The sequence below is a fragment of the Centruroides vittatus genome, unplaced genomic scaffold, assembly GCF_030686945.1.
Source record: "Centruroides vittatus isolate TY-2023 unplaced genomic scaffold, ASM3068694v2 contig_1924, whole genome shotgun sequence".
Lineage (NCBI taxonomy): Eukaryota > Metazoa > Arthropoda > Arachnida > Scorpiones > Buthidae > Centruroides > Centruroides vittatus.
The window spans coordinates 140697-160864 of NW_027121182.1; the positions used below are offsets into that span (position 1 = coordinate 140697).

General features: G+C 32.6%; 2 protein-coding genes across 2 annotated transcripts in view; one reads left to right on the plus strand and one right to left on the minus strand.

The window, feature by feature from the left end:
* The window catches only part of Prosbeta3 (proteasome subunit beta type-3), a 21859-nt gene extending 4213 nt beyond the window's left edge, over positions 1 to 17646 (minus strand). Inside the window, exons 1-5 of the mRNA XM_067264790.1 lie at positions 17555 to 17646; positions 10809 to 10993; positions 10066 to 10173; positions 7937 to 8114; positions 7350 to 7444 (exon numbers count right to left, since the gene is read on the minus strand). Of these exons, the coding sequence (XP_067120891.1) occupies positions 7350 to 7444; positions 7937 to 8114; positions 10066 to 10173; positions 10809 to 10993; positions 17555 to 17557 (569 nt within the window). The 5' untranslated portion in view covers positions 17558 to 17646. The remainder of the gene's footprint in view (positions 1 to 7349; positions 7445 to 7936; positions 8115 to 10065; positions 10174 to 10808; positions 10994 to 17554) is intronic.
* A 169-nt stretch (positions 17647 to 17815) lies between these two features.
* On the plus strand, positions 17816 to 19928 carry LOC136970362 (uncharacterized). The gene is made up of 2 exons (XM_067264794.1): positions 17816 to 18343; positions 18433 to 19928. Exons 1-2 carry the CDS (start codon positions 17935 to 17937, stop codon positions 19635 to 19637), a joined length of 1614 nt encoding a protein of 537 aa, XP_067120895.1. The 5' UTR covers positions 17816 to 17934; the 3' UTR covers positions 19638 to 19928.
* The last annotated feature ends 240 nt before the right edge of the window (positions 19929 to 20168 follow it).

Genomic DNA, 20168 nt, shown 5'->3' on the forward strand with positions numbered 1-20168 from the left:
TACGCCGATTTAAATTATCGTGGCATTTCGTTGATTCGTATATAATACGATTATTAATGAGGACAAACCAATCAGAAAACGGTAGCAAAAAGATGTTCTTGCTTTAAATATATGTTTGATGCAATTTTGGAAAAAATATAACATCATGGATGCCATAGGCAATATCGGCTTTGCTTGGGAAGAATTAACTGATAAACATACGAACGAAGCATGGAAGAAGTTATGGCTGGAGGTATCCAAGAATTCTCAACGAGAAGAGCCTATTGCTGTTAGGACAGGGCTTAAAGATGTCGTGGCAATAAAAAAAAGTGAGAAAAGAGTTCACACTGAAAAAAAGCTAAAAAAGCTAATAGTGTTAAAATGAACGAAAACAGGCGTTATTAAAAAAACACACAAACGAACACATATTTTGTATCAATAACATTGCATATGATATTAGATTGATTATTAAGTGAACTGATAAGATTAAATATGAAAATAGTTAGGTTGAGTTTATACTCCAGAAAAGTGACCAGTAAGACTGCATTAAGCCAGAACAGGCCCGCATTAAGTTTTCATGTGCCCCGTACGGAATTCCCATCGTTACACAGCAAAGCAAATGGAATAGTAACATAACTACCAGAATGTGTTTCCATATAACATGCCAAATTTCAAATGCCATTTATTTCAAGGTACATTTTTTGATTTCTTCATAAAAAAAATGTAATTAAAGAAGAAAAAAAACAACTTCTGGCAGAATCAGCGGGTTGCATGTTCATTATATAGCAGGGGTGGGCAAGCAAAAGTGGGAGCCGAAATGTAGGTTTTGCAAAATGCATGGGAGCAGCAGTTCTGTACTTTTTTATTCTGTACTGCAGTTCTGTACCTGGATTTTATTATATAATATAGAACAAGTATTGAATTTTTTAATAAACATATTTTCACAAAATTGTGGAAATAAAACTGTAAAAATAATAATAAAAAGCAGAAATTAACACTTTCGGCAAGAGCCACATGAAATTCAAAAAGAGCCGCATGCGGCTCTCGGAGTCTCATTTGCCCACGTCTGTTATATAGCAATACCATTAGTAATTGTGACCCAATCATTTATTTGGTAATTTTATCAATATTTTTTAAATGATTAAAAATAAAATTATAGAATTCATTACTGGTAATACTAGTCTCCAAATCTATTCCCCTGAATACAATAAAACAATTTGTTAGTCATTGGACCCACAACTGACAGAGAAGAGAGTTTATGAAAACAATGTAATTAAACATTTAGCAGTTTGTTGTCCTTCACAGTGGGGAACCGGCAGAGTCTATTACTTTTATGGGAGAAAATATACAAAGCTTTCTACTACCCTGAAGTTGAAAAATAATACAATCCCGTCAAATTTAACAAATCTGACTTTAATAAGTAAATGATGAAATTATTTACAGAGAGTTGATATTTGATAAGTTTAGTTTTTTGCTCTTATAGATCAAATTACAGAAATTACAAATAAAAATCTCATTTTTTAAAAATTAAAATCATAAAATTTCGCTTACAAAAGATTGAGATGAAACGCACGGTTTTGATTATTATAATCGCTTTGTTTTATTAGACACAGATATTATTCCTATATAGATTTATTAATTATAATAAACATACATTATGTATAAAATTACATTAAAATAACACTGTAATTAACGTCTGAAATGAAAAAGTAATTGAATCGAGTCTCGCCTCCATATTAATTAACGTGTTGTTACGAGGGGCCTAGTAGAAGCTGTAATTTTCTGGGAAGAGGCACCAGGTTAACTGGAGAGGTGTGCCCACCCATGCCCTTTCCTGGCTACACCCATGTTAACGTGCCACAGTAATTAATTGATTACGTTGCATCAAATTAAATAATTTATAAAAATTGAAATAATAAATACGTTTATAAAATAATTGGCTGTATCTGTTCGCAATGATAATGTAAAACACACTGACTTATAGTTTAGCATTTCCGATATTTAATTTATTTTTGAATTTTAAAATATAAGAAAAACAATTTTTTAAACAAAGTCTTACGCATCTATATCTGCAACTTTAGATAATACAAAGATATAAAAATCCATCAAAAAAGTTAATTAATAACAATTAAAATCAAGAAAAAATATAAGTTTCTTTTGAGGTAAGGAAACTTGTAAAAAGTCAGGTACGTGATCACATGATGCCCGTCTCCCCACTTTGCGTAAACAAATGGTCGAGGTTGAAATAAAACCCCAGCAGAAGTAAAAACGAACATCGGCGCATGTATAGGACAATAAACTTGAACAGGAGCGAAGATGAGACATGACACCATGTAATTTATGCTAATTACTTTCTAATATTAAAATATTAAAATCTTCAATAAATTATAATTAAATTAATTTTTTGACTGAGTTCGACTAGAAGCATATCGAAAAGCTAGATTAAAGTGAAAATAGCGGTTTTTCGATGCTAAATATTTACAAATTAATTTTTTAATTTAGTGCCGGATTGACCGCAGCTGTTCGAATGCGCACGTGCATGAAGAGTTTTATAGTTTGTCGAAATGGAAAATGAAGGACATCGTTAGAATGCAGAAAACCATGGTGCATGCCAAATATATAAGCACCCACTTAAAACCAAACTTTTGTCTTTGTCTAAAGATTGTCTCTACAGAAGTTATTAATATTTAAGATATTAGTTTAAAATCTTGTATTTCCTGGCACGAGATTCGCTCGATCTTTAATTTTACAGAGTGCTAGAAAGATACAATCTTTGAAACAAGTGTCCTACAACGTTTTATTTAATAATAACAGTAAAAATCAAATTTATTATCGCTCAACAATTATTTTTTCGGTAGTCAAAAACGAGTAAATGTCATCGTTTAAGCTAAAGAATAGCAGGTGGTTGGAAAGAAGTTTGCTTAGCAACTTACATCAGAAAGTATTGGGTTCTATACGATTTTCCGTTGCTAAAACATGAGTTTCTACTGTTAGTATTAAATAAAATCTATTTCTTTCTTTTGTCCACTGCGCTTAAATAAATACAAATGCTAAAAATAATGCTGTATAAAAATCACTCTTAACGCCAAACTAGAAGTGTACTTGACTTAATGCAGCGTGATTATATCGAAGTGCCTGCGGAGATCGGTATTTCACAAGGATACAAACAAGGAGAACCCACGTGCAAATTCCTACAGCATGTGCAGAGTATCAAGCTTTGGGAAGCTCCTCGTTTTGTTAGTCTATATAAATGTAGTACACTACATGTGTATACGACAGTGCCTTAACATGTCGCGCATAGTCCATAAGGCATACGGGGAAGTGCTAGTTGCTATTTCGCTCCTGAGCGCATTTACGAAAAAAAAATTTCACACGGGAAGTGAAAAAAGCTAAAAAAGTGTGTTTTTCTCAGAAAAAGCTAAAAAAGAGAGTCACTTTAAGCCCTGTAATAGGTATGTAGACAATTGTATCATTTTATTTGAAAATAGAAAGACAAAAGAATTAATTTTCCAACAGGCTAACTTAATAGAGAAAAACATACAGTTTGACATCGAAAAAAAAATAATTGTATTAATTACTTAGATATAACTATTGAAAGAAATGATAATGGTTTAGAATATAAAAAATTTGTAAAACCTATGCAAATACTAAAAGTTCTCAATTATAAATCAAATACGAGGCGTGTTTTTAAAGTAAGTACCGTTTTGAAATATAAAAAAAACAAGCAAACATTTTTAACGAAATTTTTATTTATGTGAAAGCCCATATTTTACACTACTTTTCTACATAATTCCCATTAATATTGAGACACTTATCGTATCGTGGGATCAGCTTTTGTATTCTATCCTCAAAGAATGTTGCTGCCTGATGAGACAACCACTGCAGAACGGTCGTTTTGACTTCGTCGTGACTGTTATGGCGCTGCCCTGCCAGATGCTTCTTCAAATGCAGAAACAAATGATAGTCACTTGGCGCTAGGTCGAGACTGTATGGAGGGTGGTCTAATTGTTCTCAGCCAAATGATGTGATTAGGTCTTGAGTTTAATTTGCCGTATGTGGACGAGCATTATCGTGGAACAAAACGACACCCTTGCTCAGTAAGCCCTGCCTTTTGTTTTGTACTGCACGCGCAGTTTTTCTAAAGTCTCACAGTATGCAGCTGAATTGATCGTTTCACCATGAAGCAAAAAAGCAACAAGCAACACTCTGTATCTGTCCCAAAACACCGTGCACATGATTTTCTGAGCAAAAATTGTTTGCTTGAACTTGACTTTCCTTGGAGATGATGAATGTCGCCATTCCATGGATTGTTGCTTCGATTCCGGTGTAATGTAGGCTACCCACGTTTCATCGCCTGTAACAATACGGCTTAAAAAATCATCTCTATTGTCACTGTAGCGCTCAAGAAAAGTCAATGCACTGGCCAAATGTTTGGTTTTGTGCACCTCCGTCAACATTTTCGGCACCCAACGGGAACACAACTTCCGATAATTTAATCGTCTGGTCACAATTTCATAGAGAACACTTCTTGAAACTACGGGAAACTCTTTAGATAAAGATGAAATCGTGAATCATCTGTTCTCTTTCACTCTACAGTCCACTTTTTCAATCAAATCGTCGATAATGACTAAAGGTCGCCCACTTCGTTCCTCATCGTGAATGTTTGTGCGGCCATTACTAAAGGCCCTAACCCATTTTCGTACCATTCCATCACTCATAACGCTTTCACCATAAACTTCACTGATTTGGCGATGAATTTCAGCTGCTTTCGAGCCTTTGGCACTGAGAAAATGAATAACGGCACGCACTTCGCAGTCGGCGGGATTCTCAATGAGCGGCGGCATTTCAATAACATGCAAACAACAGTAAACACAGTTGACTGGCTCCGTAATGGCATTTGTGGCTTCCCAACAGATGTAGGTACACAGCGCGCATGCACTAAGTGCCGACTGCAGCGCTCCAGCGGCGTTATATTAAAACGGTACTTACTTTAAAAACACGCCTCGTATACCACAAATTATGAAATTTAATATATTTAAAATGTATATTGATAAAATTAAAAATAGAACTAGTAAGTTGCAAAATCAGGAAATTGAAATTGAACAGGTTATAAAAATGTTTTTACTTAACAGTTATCCAAAAAAAAAAAAAAAAAATACTTGAAAAATGGCTATACTGGATTAATAGTGATGTGAACAGAAATACAACCTTTGATAAACATAAAAAAATGTGTATATTTAGTCTACATACCAAAGATGTTCGAAAGAGTTAAAACTTTTTTAAAAGGAAAAGTAAATTTAATACCCAAAAATAATGATTTAATTAAAAGATATTTATATCATAAGTCTGATAAAAAAAAGCTAATATAATGGAAGAAAAAGGAAATGTTTATTCATTAAATTGTAACTGTGATCCAGCCAAAGAAAAAACTGGGAATAAGAATAAAAGAACATATATGTGCAATACAAGGAAATTATGCACATTCTGCAGTAGCAGAACACTGTAATAATAATGGCTGTGAATTAAATTTAAATACAACTAAAATTAAGAAAAAAGAATCTAATAATTATAGAAAACAATTATTTGAACACATTTACATAAATAGACAAAGCAACAGAATATATAATAATTTTTATAATGTATAATCCACCAATCCTGGAATACCATTAAATGACATAATCAAAAAAAGCAAAAGGGTTGCAAATAGAGAATTGCAGCAAGAGACAGTTGACTTATTCGTTTAATTTGAACAACGTTCAATGTAAGTTTTTAAATAAAAAATGTTAAATTTGTAATTTTTTTAGAAATATAATTTTTTAGTTTTCATTTTGTATTTAATACAGAAAAATGAAATGATCAAATTTGTACTTATACTTCTTCGAAATATAATTTGGTCACAAATTGTATTTGGATGCGAATCTTCTGTAAGTTTTTAACATTTTATTGTTGGGCAATTTACTGTTATCTTAAATTTTTGTATCTTATTTATTTGTTTATTATATTTTAGAATGTCGTAGTATCCCTGCTGAAGAGGGGCATGTTAGACCAAAACACACGTAATATGTGTACAGGAAAAAGTACTACAGGTTGTAAGATAAAGAAATTTTGTTTTTTTCTGATTACGATCTCATCTTTGTCGATAACCAAAACACCGGTATAAAGTCCTATTAACTCTTTAAACACAAAATCAGCCAAAATCAATCTCATCCATTAACGCGTTCAGCCCTTAGCCCGAGATATCTCGGGCAAGTTGTATAGCGTTACAAAAAATGGGGTCCTTTAGGACCCCTAAAAAAATTTTTTTTTTTTTTTTGATTTTTCGGATGTTTTCTAAGTCTCCAAATTTTTTGAAAAATTTTTACCCGCGCGAAAAAATTTTATTGCGAGTTTAATTAACCTTTAATGACACGCAATTAACGCTTAATAGTTTTTTTATGGGATTTTTTTATAAAACTTTATTCATCTTTCTAAAGTTCTAGTGCGTCGATTTTACTTCGGTAAAGTTATTTAAAGCTATTTTCTGATGTCAAAAACAGCATCCAATAGTTTTTTAATTTTTTTAATTAATAGATTTTATTATATATACGTTTAATTAAGTCCGGGGGGTCGGAAATTTCAATTAAAATCGTAATTTTAAAAAAATATTTAGAAATATACCGCCATCTAGTATTCACCCTACTTTTTACCCTTCTCCTCCCGAGAGTTTCATGAGAATGTCCCGCGAAAGACCACACCAGCTGTTCTCAAGGTCATCCAGCTGTGTAAACAATGACACATCGGTGTCAAGTTTCGCGCTAAGGCGAGACAAAGGAAATTGTACTTTGAAGCTTTTTCTTCAAAATTAACACATTTCTATAATTTTTTTTTCGTTTTTATGTTTAACTACATTAAAATTAAAAAGTATTTAATTCGCCAGAGTCTGAACGGGTTAAAAATGAAGTCAGCCCATTGAAAAGTTGTTAGACTAGTTTCGCTATACAAGTTCCCCTTGTAAAAACAATTCAGCCATTAACAACAGAAAGGGAGTGTTTTGAGAGCTTAAAGAGTTAATAATTTATGTCCAAGTAGACAACTGATAATAAAATATAAGGCAACTAAATTTACTTGGAAGTCATGTTATTTCAATTCAAAAATTTTTCCCTGAAAGGAGTTAGTTAGATTATTGACATGACTCTCTTACTAACAGGAAAAGTATGATGTACCGGGAAAGACACTAATTATTTGACAGACAGTTCCTACACTTTAACTTTATTTTTGTTTACAATTAACCAAACTTATTTATTTATTTTTGTATTTTCTCAAATTTGAGATTCAGTACTACAAATGTCTAATTTACTTAGCATTGGAAATTCCTAAATTTAAATACTTACATTACATACACTATGCCACCCCATCCGGCCAGAGCATCTCGGTCAAATGCATTGACTAAAGCTTGGGAAATTTTTTCAAACAGGTCATCTGGTTCCTAAAAACAAAAGCATTCAGAATTAAAACTGATATGGTTGATCACAAGAAAAATATAGGGATGTAACCAGAAATTTCTGAGGATCACATCTTGCATAAACTTAGTATAAGTAAGCAGGCTACAGTAAAAACATAACCCATGATCACTAGGAACATTTTGTGCAAGAATCTGCCATATTGGTATGACAGCTGCTTGCATGTCAAATGCAAACCAGTGATGCACATGACAATGCTCAATAAAAAAAAAAGCCGAATAAGTATTAGAACCAAGTATTAAATTTTTTTCTTTGCGCCTTGTGGCTGTTCTTGTAGTTTAGTGCTTGAGTCTGATATACCTGTTTTCCATTTCATCCAGTAGTCAACTGGTAATGGCTTTTTTCTGCCGTTTACCTTTTAACTCATGTAGGATGATAGTGGGGCCAGCAGAGAGCCCAATGTGGGAAATGTCATGGCCATGGTTACATCCCTGTGAATACATCATTAATCTCCTCACCAAATCTGGTTCCCAAAGCGCTTCACACATTCCAAATGCCTGCTCTGTGCTAGTTCCTGCCACAACAAAGTCCTCCGGTTCATTAGGACATCCTATAAGGTCAGTGCTACAGACGTACGGTTTCAGTGTTACCGGATCCAATCCGGCAATAATGGGCTCCACAAAATAAGGACCAAACCTGTAAGGAAAAAAATAAAAATAGTTAAGAAATTTTGAGCCCAAGTTTATAATAAACAAAAACTATTAAAAAAAATATTAAAAGAATAGTTTAACCAAATCATTTTAAGTATTAATGTCAACCACTAATATTTGCAATTAAGTTGTAGAATTTCATCAGATGGCAATTAAGTTTAAAAATTAAATTGAAGACAGAAAGGTCTGTTATCCGAGTCTGTTGAAAAAGGATTCACCATTTATACACTTTCAATAGTCCAAAATATAAATCTTTCTCTGTAGGCTACTTTGCCATCAAAATTAAAACTTTTCCTAAAATCAAAGAAAAAATATCCAATTAAAAACAAAAGTTTAAAAATCAGAACTGCCACAGCTGTCTGCTCTCGTTCCATCCTTACCACATGGGGATGGTAGTGCTTTTTATCTACTAGAAGAAAGTGCTGGTAAATGTAGACTTTCAGCTGTCTCTTGGTAATGAATCTTTGCAGAATAATTTCAATTAAATTGTAGAATTTCGTCAGATGGCGATTAAACTTAAAAATTAAATTACAGACTTTGAAAGTGAATAAATGATGATTCCTTTATCAACCGACTATGTCTTCAATTTAATTTTTAAACATTAATATTTGCATAATTTGAAAATAGTTGTAGAAATATATTTTGGAACTTCCAATGGAAATAAGTCATATTTAGAACAGGGACTGCCTTAATTAGACTTAGCAGTTGCTACAGTTATTGCTGAAAGATAGCAACAGACTCTTTTATTAATCAGGAATGTTAATTCATGTTATTAAGTAGGGTTGCACTGATTAATTGGCTGATAACTGATAATTGAGCAGTATGCCAATTAATCAGTTTTAGTAATCAGCCATTCTCATTTTTGTATTATTATTGATAGATGTGTTCTTGAGCAAGAAAACTATAAATGACTAACATTGTATTCAACATGTAAAAATATGTAAGAAACATGTTGTTTCCTAGGACATGCAAATTAAGCCCACTGGTTTAATCTAATCCTATTCACAGTATCAACAACACTGTTCATATGGCCAAACTCAATCAATACAAAAAACACTAGCAAAAAAACTCTTGCATTACTTTCCCAAAGATCAAATGGGAAGTTAAAGAAACAGGAAGGAAGTCCAATAATTTTCAATTATGCTAATATACAAAATTAAATAAAATCTTAACAGGTATAATTTTGTTGAATTATAAGAAATTTCTCTTTTAAAAAAGTTTATTGAGATACTAAGACACATTTGCTCAAAGTTGAAATTGCTTGTGACACTACCTGTTATGAAATTTTATTTTATTGTAATTATTATAAGGTTTAAATTTGAGGGTATAAATGAGTTTTTAAAAAATATTGTAAATGCCAATAATGAGTAAAATTTTCATTAAATCTGACCCAGTCGAGACATCACGATTTCCCTATCCGTCTCCCTACTCCTTTGATCAACCCTGAATTGCAAAATTAAATAGCATCACTGTCCCATACATAGAAATAACCCTGTCAGGTTTCAAAATTTTTGGTTCATCCAATCCTAAGATGTAATGCAAAATAGTTGCCAACACAATATTTTTAAGGATCTTGTTTTTACATTTTTAAGCTCTTTGAATGTCAAAATGTTGAAAAATAAAAAAGCAGAGTGTCAAAATTTGGCTGATCACCATACTTTTCCTATGTTACATTCTATAGGAGCTGAGAAAGTAAAAGGCTCTCCTAATGCTCAAAATATAATAAGAGTTAATGCCAAATTGAAAACAGATTTGAAGATGAACTGAAAGCATTTTATTCTGTCACACGAAAAAAATGCTTTATTGTCAATAAAGGATTAAACAGAGCAAGCACACTATATAATTCTTCTCCATAATTTTTAAAGAAATGTATGTGCATAAATTTACATTTAAATATTGATATTTGACATCAAAGTATTGTAAAAAGCAAATCTTACCTTCTCTCGTAGAGGAGATTGGATACCATAGCACAAAATGTTTTAGGTCTGATTTGTCTGTTTTCTCTCAGTTCGTAAAGATTCACTCGGAATTTTAATCTCTGAGCACTGCAATTAAAGAATTTTACCAAGAAAGATTACATGAGTATAATTGTATCATTAAAAACAATATGCAAAAATAGGAAATAGTGGATAAAAATGAATATAAAAAATAATTTATCAAATTTTAAATTTTCTATTCCTTGCATTCATACATGTTAATTTAAGCCTTTTTATAGTTAAAATTCTGTTTATTTGACTACGGTTTTATGCCAGGAATACGACTCTTTCCAAGTCACTGTTCAAATTTCTAAAAATAGTGTGCTATCAATAAATAAGAAAATGAATTTAGTAATATAATTGCATTACTTCCAAAAATTTTACTGCATGTTATCATGCAGCAAAATTTCGCACATGACAAGTGTCACACATGAAGGATAAGAAAACGATAAAAGTTTCACAAGGATAAGAAAATTAGTGTGAAAGTAGTAATTGTAATCTTGCAATAATGTTATGGTTATATGTTACCTAATTGCTTATCTGCTTACTTTAATTTAATTGTTGTATTCCAAATTAATAGTAGTAATATTAGTACAAAGACTCTGAATGATACTAATTTATGCAAATAAAGCAACGCAGTTACTCTAATTCATGGATAAAGTTTGTCCCGAACTAGATAGAAACAATGCTTATAAATCACTTACACTGTGATGGTATCTGTTGCCAATCCTGGTAGTCCCAAGTAGAGTCTGGGACCCATTTCGAAAATCTTTTGGAAATCGACTGCCACCAGCTGAGCCCGCACGCCGAAGCGACGGTCCGACGCTATGGCCACGCAGTCTTTGCCTTTCATGGCAATGACTAAACCACCATTATATTCCATAATACTCTGAAAAAAAAAACAAACTTTTATTATTTCTTAATATATCTAAAAATTAATTTCTAAGCAGCCAGCCTGACTGCATATGGTAAACCCAGATCCACTCGCTTGTTCTCAGTATAGACTCTTAAAAACGAAATTCTGTGACAATTCAACATGAGAAGCTAACTGCTCTCTGGTGAACCCCCCATAACCAATTGCTTCACTATCCTCTTGGCCCATCTCCCTGCATTCCCCTCACTTCATTTGCTTGCTCTATGGGCTTCATTCTTTCATTCCCAAAATAGACCATTCATACCAAAAATTTTATGATAATTCATCAAAATCCCATGATACCATTTCTATTTTTCTTTATGTTTGGTGATAACTTAAAATCATCACAACACTTTTTACACACACAGATTGATATTCTTTATACTGTCATGATATCCATAGTATCCCATATACTCAACAGTTGGGATTATAAACTATGACACACACTTTAGTTTGAAAAACATGCGGGTGTACTATAGATTACTCCCTATGGAATTTCAGGACTTTGATTATATATTTGAACTCAGGGGACAGAGACGAGTTCAACGGTACCCTATTTTTGGACCGGAGACAAAAAATAAAAAAGTTATCACACTTTTTAAGTTACCATACTTTTTTAATGCTCTCATGCAGACGGCACCGTAGTTGCTAGTATTGCCATCTTGCAGCAAAGTCTGCAAACCGTGACGTCAGACTATGGTCATCTCCCGGAGCATTAAACACGCGATACGAGAGCGGAGAGAGCGACGCGACTTCCGATCATCGCGCAATCGCCATTTCGGTTAATGTTACTTATGGCAGCAAACATGGCAGCCCGACTGACCTCTCGTACGGGCGCCACCACACGCCGCCATGTGCTAAACTAGTGATCGATTCACAGTAGTTCTTGAACAAAGTAAAAAAAAGGAGGGAAACGTCTACTAAAGGCAATTTTAACGGCAAGCGACGGGACTCCCGATCGCGATAGCGAGGCCGACTTAGCAGAGAGCGACGCAACTCCCTATCATCGTGCGATAGCCGGAAAAAAGTATAACAACTTTTTATTTTTCGTCTCCGGTCCAAAAGTAGAGTATCGTTGAACTCGTCTCGGTCCACTGAGTTCAGATTTATACCCAAACACACACAATTCCATAGGGAGTAATCTATAGTATACCCAAACATGCTGTTGGCAAACCCATTAAAAAAGTCTTGAGAGGAACACCACTTTCATGAACTTTCAATGTAACACCATTCATTGCACAATCCTCACAACTTGGTTCATACAAGTCAAATTGTGATATAACAAATTCAATAAAAAGGATTTCTGCACAACTGTGAGGAGATAAAGGTTACTTACTTCAGCAATACAGTGAAATCTCCATCACTGGACATTCCCAAATAGCAGGTGCCTCTACCGAATAGACATTTTTACAATCTCCAGACCATTCAAATAGGGCATCTATAATATTTACCTCTAAATAGCAGACACATTGAATAACAGATGCTGTCATCCATAACCTACCTTACGAAAACACAAAGACTCGTCTTCAATATTCTGAAAGAATTAATTATGTACGAAATATTTTAAAAGGAAAACAAAGAATAGGTTCAAATACTCTTCCAGACAACAAATTTTGACTGTAGGCATTGAATAAAGACTGACTTAAAATAGGAATCAAGGAGGAAGACAGGTTGTAAAAAGCCAAACAATAATCATCATCTGTTAGAAAAGAGTAATATGGTTAAGTTGCCACCATTATCGTCATACATATTAATGTTATTAAACTTTTGCCTTATTGTTGGAATTAAGCTTACAGTCCCAAGAAACCATAAACTTTTCTAAAGTTATTCACTCATTCGACAAGAACTGTAATACAACAGTAATGAAAACAAAGTTTTAAGGTTACGACAACAGCATTTATTTATGAAAGTTCAAACATCATGTTATAGAGCCAATTTGCCAGCCACTTTAAAATGTAGGAAGATATTTGGTTTAACAGCTTTGTGGTGGATTAGATGCAATTTTTAATAGATCAGTTATTGAAAAAAAGCAAAAATGTTTAAAAAATTACACTTATTTGCTAACTACAAAGTAGACAAATCATTACATTGACATATTTATTAGTCACTTAAAATGATATTATAAATGGAAGAATAATGTACACATTTCTTACCCCTTGAAGTGGCTAGCAAATCATCTTCATAACTCAACATTTGAACACTCACTGCCTATACCCACCTTTGTCCACCCTTATGTTCATAATAAGTTTCATTTTTTGTTTCACTACTTCTACACCAGCTTGTTTTTGATTTAATCAACATTTACATTTTGTCATAATTTTTATAAAGTATCCCATTCAATCTGCTTGCTATTTAAAATTAAATTAAAATGAGATGAGATTTTTACAGTTAAAAAGATACTGTATATAGCCTATATTTTAATTATACAGGTATACCTCAAGTTACGTTGTTCCCAATTATACGTCGTTTGTCAAAAAAGTACACGGAAAAATAAAAATCAAGTTTAAGTCATTTTATTCGACTTTACATCCATCCGCCACAAATATCGAAGTTGTAATATGACTAGAAAAGCATTAAAAGCACATAAAATCATATTAAAATATGTATATTTACAGTAAATGTTAATATAAACATCATAAATCCTAGAGAAAGAAACACAAAAACATCTGTGTTTCTGTGTCGTCGTCTTATTTAGCGGTCTTTAAGTGCTCATTATAGGCATTTAGTTACGGCGTAAGTCGAAACTACGACTTACGTCATAACTACACAATTCGACTTACGTCGCCTCTCCTGGAACCAATTACCGACGTAAGACGAGGTATACCTGTATATGCTAAGTATACTTTTCAGTATTTTCACATTCCTAATGCAAATTTGATTTTTTTGTAATCATCATATTCTATACTATATGACTGCATTAAAATACAGTATGGCTGCCAGCACGTACGTCCTAATAGCAGACAAACTTCTTGGTCCCGACATGGCTGCTATTCAGAAGTTACAGTGTATTTGTCTAAGTTTGGCATGATTTAAACATGACTTGTTCGATCACACAGCAAATACAACTTTCGGCCTGGGAAGAATATGTTAAGTAAAAACACTTTGTGGTTTTTATGCTATCTGAATTTTTATTATTATTACAAATTTAGTTAATTTTATGTTTATGTTGTTGTGAAAATAAACAAAAATTTGAAATGTCAAAAGAAAGAAAAGCAATATTACAAGAAAATTTGATATTGCTCCTTTGACATATTTCAAATTAAAATTGAGTCGAGTGACAAGAAAATTTTATTTGCAGAAGCTCTAGGCAGACTGAAAAATTCATGCATATCTTCTACTATTGATATCCCAGAAAAATATGCATTGTAATTTAGACTCTCCATACTTGTTTCTACTTAATGCCAAAAAGAAAAAAAAAAATTATATAGCCTCTATAAGATACTAATTTCAAATGTTCACATTAAAATTCCTAGCTATATGAAAGATATCAAATATTCTGGAAAACAACACACAAACTAAATGACCTAACAAATTGGTATGCAAAGAAATTAAGTTCAAAATATCTTGCATCATTTTGGCTTTCTGTACACATAAGGAGGATCTGTAACTGAAGCAAGATATCACGTGTGTGTGATAAAATATTATAAAAAGTGTACACATATAAATAAAGCCTCAACCAAATCAAATCTTTAAAATGCGAGGTGATCTCAGACTACAGAATTTGAATAGACAATAATTAATTTACCAAATTAAGGACGTACAATAACAGCGAGCGAAGCCAGAGAAATACCAACTTTTCCTACCTGGTCAAAGTCAAATGGCAAAAGCAATTTCACTTTTATCCACCCGAAAAAGGTCCATTAATTGAGGTAAAAACATCGTCATTTCTCTAACTTCACCAACCATTAAAAGTGCATTGCTTAAAAGCTACATTGATTCGACTCGACACCGAAAAAAATAAGAATACAGCTCCGAACATGGCAGTCGGGACCTCGTCAAAGTCGCAGAGCAGGCCCACAGAAGTAAAACAGTCAAACAAATTTACCAACATACAAACTCTTTGCATGATATAGTATATACATATATACAGTATTTACTCGCATATAAGATGAGGTTTTTATTCATTTATCACAGCTTCAAATTTCTACATTGTCCTATACATGCAAGAAAAAACTTCTTTGCATTTTTTGCAAATGATTTTTGTGAATCGTGTATTCGCATTTTTTACCGGATGCTTACCTCTTGTATTTAAAAACAAGTATTTCATCTGGGTCGTTTGAATCATTCTTGTATATTGTCAGGAGTAAAAACGAATAGCAATAGGAAAAGCAAAGCTTTTGAATTGAATTCCAGATTGAAATTCCAAAATCACACGGAATCCCGATATAAGTTTTCGTCCGTTTTCATGTGGGAATGGATTATTATTCGAAAATCAGAATTCGGAGAAACTCATAAGCATACTACCCTATTCACACTGTACATTTTAAGCCAGCTTAAGGTATGAAATATGAATGGAACTGACTTAACGTTAAACCGGTTTTACTACCAACAACCGGCTCAGCTTAAATCGCTTTCTCAAAGGAGCTTAAGTCACTTTAAGCTTTCCACGAGGTCCGCCACAAGTTCAAAAATAATGGCAGAAGCAGATGTGCAGGTACAAATGTTCAAACAAATGATACTCTTCTCTGTTAGCATGTATATGCTGCTTCGGTACAAGAAGTTTAAATGATAATATAAATTTCTTGTTTACAAAAAAATATATATATATAAATTTCTGTCAAAAATCCATTCTTATTACAGTTCTATCGCTAAAGTCATATAAACATTGAGAGAATCGTGCTGCCAACGATGACGACATCACTGATAATAAATGGTAATAATTCCTAACTAACGTCTTATGCTCTTTAAATAAGTTATTTATAATTTAAATTACTAAATATAAATTAATTTATGATGATTTACAAAAAATAAGCAAAACTTTGATTTTATTTAAAATGTAATATTGAGTACACCCACTTGAGGGCTAAGCAAATAATTCGCTTTAATTACCTAGTGTGAACGAGTAGTTAATCTTGTTTTCAACAATGCGACTTAACTTAATTCTGCTTAAATCTTAATTCCGCTTAAAATGTACAGTGTGAATAGGGTATAACCGACAGAGAGTGGATTAGACTGTTAAGAATTGACAAAAAAAGTTCCCGATTGTCCAGCTTTACATTAACAAATTATGTTGTCAATTTTACAAGATTTTTCCTTAAAGTTTAAAATGTTAGTAATTTTTGCAGGACAACGTTTGCATTTACGTGCATTTAATATTTTACTTGCGATTAAACAGAATAAAATTAGAACTGTATTAATAAATCTAATTTTCTTTATTTCGATCTTCTAATAGCCCTGTTGAGGCACATCCGATCTACCAGAAAGCAAGTGTTTTCTATATTAACACATCTCGTGGAGATTAAGGATTTGTTGTTCCTATAAAGAGAAACTCAATTTGTCCACCGCCTGGCAGACCCTCATCGACACGGACCTTTAATCGCCATCTACTCGCACCATATGCGCATGTCTGACCAGCTGCATCGTGAAGCATTCGATTTCGGTTTAAAAATAACTCGTTCCATTATTCAATCTGCGTTCCTCGTTTTTTACCGTCTGAAGAAGAACTACCAAGTTCGAAAACGTTAATGGAAATTTTTCGTTTTGCGTCTAACACCGGTAAAAGGTTCCCGAAAGTGTTGTTTACATCCCCGGTGTTCCTTGATGTATGTAGATATTTACGGTATATATCCCAGTAGTAGTTCGTGCAACGGCATTTATCACATTTCAGGGGTTTTTAGCCATCAAACAATTTCCTGATTTAAATTAAACTACTTTATTGTTACTAGTAGTAGTAAAGTAGCCCAATTTAAATCTGGCAATCGTCCGGTAGGGGCAATATATAGCTTTGACACGTTTATATATTTTTAGCCATCTCTAGTAATAGTGGTAAAAAGTTGACTTTTTAGCATTGTTTTTGGAAATATTCTGGAATTTTCACTTTTAAATTTTACCCCATTCTTAAGGTCTTCGAAATTCCAGTCACGATCGAACACAGACCGACAGTTCCTTCGATTCTCTGGCTCCCACGGGCAAGGTCTACGGCTTCGACCGCCTCGTTCGGAGCCATAAATGGATTTCGATATTCAAAATTGATCTTCATATTGTCTGTATTGCCGATTGTACCTAGCATAATCAGGAGATAAACGGGATATTGTAAAGCCCCTTTTAACAAAGAATTCTCTCTGAAAAAGGCGAAGTGATATAATATTAAATTTAATATTAGAAACAGCATTGAAATGTCATTATTTTCATATTAAACTCATTTAAAATGCCATTCTCATAAGCCACCATTCGAAAGCTCAGCAAACAAGAGTTTTGTGATTAAAATAGTGTTTTATAACATTAACAAGTATATATATATATATGTGTTATAAAGTATCTTAATATATAAATAATACTTTACAAAAGTTAATTAAACGTAAAATATCAAACAATTACCATTTTGAATCAAATTTGGTCTTCACCACAACTGTTGAACAGCTCTAAACAGCAGAATCATTCCAGAATAGCGCCCCCTCGTGTCGAGAAAGCGATCGTCGTATAATTTTTTTTTAAATTTTAATTAAAGTTTGATTAAATATAGTAATTTATATAAATAAAATTTATTATATTTTTATACATTTTAATAAAATAGTATAACAATTCAATTAAATAAATTAATAAGCGAATTTGCCTGGAAAGCGGAACGTGACCGGTATTCGCTTGTGCCAACGATCGATCTGACATCTACCGGTGTTAGCGCGAACTACATAATGGCGACTACTATGGGTATAATGTATGTCTGTGGACAGTAAGAATTAGAAAGTATTTAACCTACAATGGTAAATAATAAGTATTGCTGTGTATTTGGATGCAAGTCTAAAGGTACATCAAACTCAGTACATATGCACACATTCCCAAAAGATAAATTACTGAGAAAAAAGTGGGAAATAAAACTAAAGTTAGGAAAGCAATCAACGAAATCTATGTACGTTTGCAGTTTGCATTTTGACAAAGACGATTACTATTTGCCAGGTAATAAAAACATTTCTTATAAGTATATTTTAACTGTTATCACATATGGTACTTACGTTTTCATAGGTTTACCATGTGCTCGGCATTATTTAAAACCTAATTCGTATCCGACTAAAAACATACCGATAAGGAAGTTTGATACAACCACCTCAAAACAGATTGCTGAGCAAAGGTCCATTCGTGCCCAAAAAAGACAAGAAATACGGAATAAAGGTTTGTTTCTTAATTTTGTCAGATGCATTTCTTTAATAACGCTATACCAAAACAAGATCTTATAATGATTGAAATCACTAAATTTTTAGGTTTGGAACCGGCAAATAAGAAAACTATCAAGGAAAAATCTACGTATCAATCTAATAATGACACCAACATTTTGGAATTGTCACAGCCCAGTACATCCTGGTCTAAATCATCTATTGACTGCTGTGCATGCACAGATCAACAAATGACATCACAAATAGAGGAGGATGAAGATATGACATCAGTATCACAAGCAGAAAAAGATGCAGCTACAGCACTCTTAAATTTAAGTGAAAAATCCAACATTCAGGAGGAGAGGGATATTTTGATGGAAAAAGGAATTCAAGTGAATACACTTTTAGATTCAACCTTAAAATTTACTGTGTTTGACTTAATAAAATCAGACAATGAATTGAATATTCTCACAGGTTTAAACAGTTTTAAAATGCTTGATACCATCTCTGCCTGTGTTAGTGAGTTGCAGTCCAACAATACTGCTTATAAGCCTACTACAATATCTACTAAAGTCCAAATTGTTCTTGTTATGATGAAGTTAAAACTGGCCTTGCCCTTTGCTTGTGTTTCAGTTTTATTTCAAATTTCCATGACAACATGTAGAAGAATATTTTTCAATATTATTGCTTATCTGAGTCAAGTATTAGGTGCTGCAATTGTGTGGCCTTCCAAAGAAGAGATAATGAAAAACTTACCTTTGTGCTTTCAAAAATACAGCAAAGTTCGTGTGATTTTGGACTGCACTGAAGTTTTGGTTGAAAAACCAAAGTGTATTAGTTGCAGAATATTAACTTATTCCCATTACTATGGTAAGCATACTGTTAAAGTATTAGTTGGAATTGCCCCATCTGGTCTTATCACCTATTTAAGTAAAGCATATGGAGGTAGGGCATCTGACAAAGCCATATTTGAGGAATCAAATTTGTTAAATTTACTGGATCCTTATGCAGATCAAGTAATGACAGATAAAGGTTTTCACATAGAAGATGCTTGTTCTGCTAGAGCTATTGGTTTAGTACGTCCACCGTTTGTAAGAAAGCAAAATCAGTTAAGTAAGCATGATGCACTGGAGACTGCAGAAATAGCAAAGGCCAGGGTACACGTTGAACGTGCTATTCAGAGAATGAAACTATTTGCTGTTTTAAAACAAAAATTAGACTGGACTTTACTGCCACATATTGACAAAATTCTAACCATTATTTGTGGTGTGGTAAATTTATCTAGACCAATATTGGGTGATGACAAATTTTGAAGAGTGGTGTGAGCATTTTCATTTTGACCCTATATAATGAAGCAGTATTAAACAGCAATTTAATACTGTTTTTATAATCTTATAGTTAATAAGGCTTACTCATTTTTGTTTTTCAATTTTTGTATGATAAAGAACTCAAACACTAGTTAGGACAAAATATTTTATTCCAAAACAAAACATAACATGTTTTATAAAATTATTAGTACTTAACTCTCTATAATTATTTTGCATAAATCTGTAAGAAAATATCTTTTTTTGCAAATTATGAATAAAATACTGAATAAAAGAAAATGACTTTGTTTTAATTTGTTTAATTGGGTGCTAATATTGTTATAAGTTAATAAAATTCAAAGTAATGTGTATTTTCTTCTAAAAGTGATTTCTGATGGAAAAAGCAAGATTGTATTTAAGAATTATGACTGCATAGGTAAGGAAAAATAATTTTGGTAAAATCATTTAGTAGCTTTTCTGTCAATTTATAAATAAAACTATAGTCTGCTAAAACTTCAAGGGTTTTAAGGGTTTGGTCTT

Coding starts and splice junctions, on each gene's coding strand:
- LOC136970362 (XM_067264794.1), top strand. CDS start 17,935: ATGGTAAATAATAAGTATTGCTGTGTATTTGGATGCAAGTCTAAAGGT. Junction 18,344..18,432: donor ACAAGAAATACGGAATAAAG/GTTTGTTTCTTA, acceptor CTAAATTTTTAG/GTTTGGAACCGGCAAATAAG.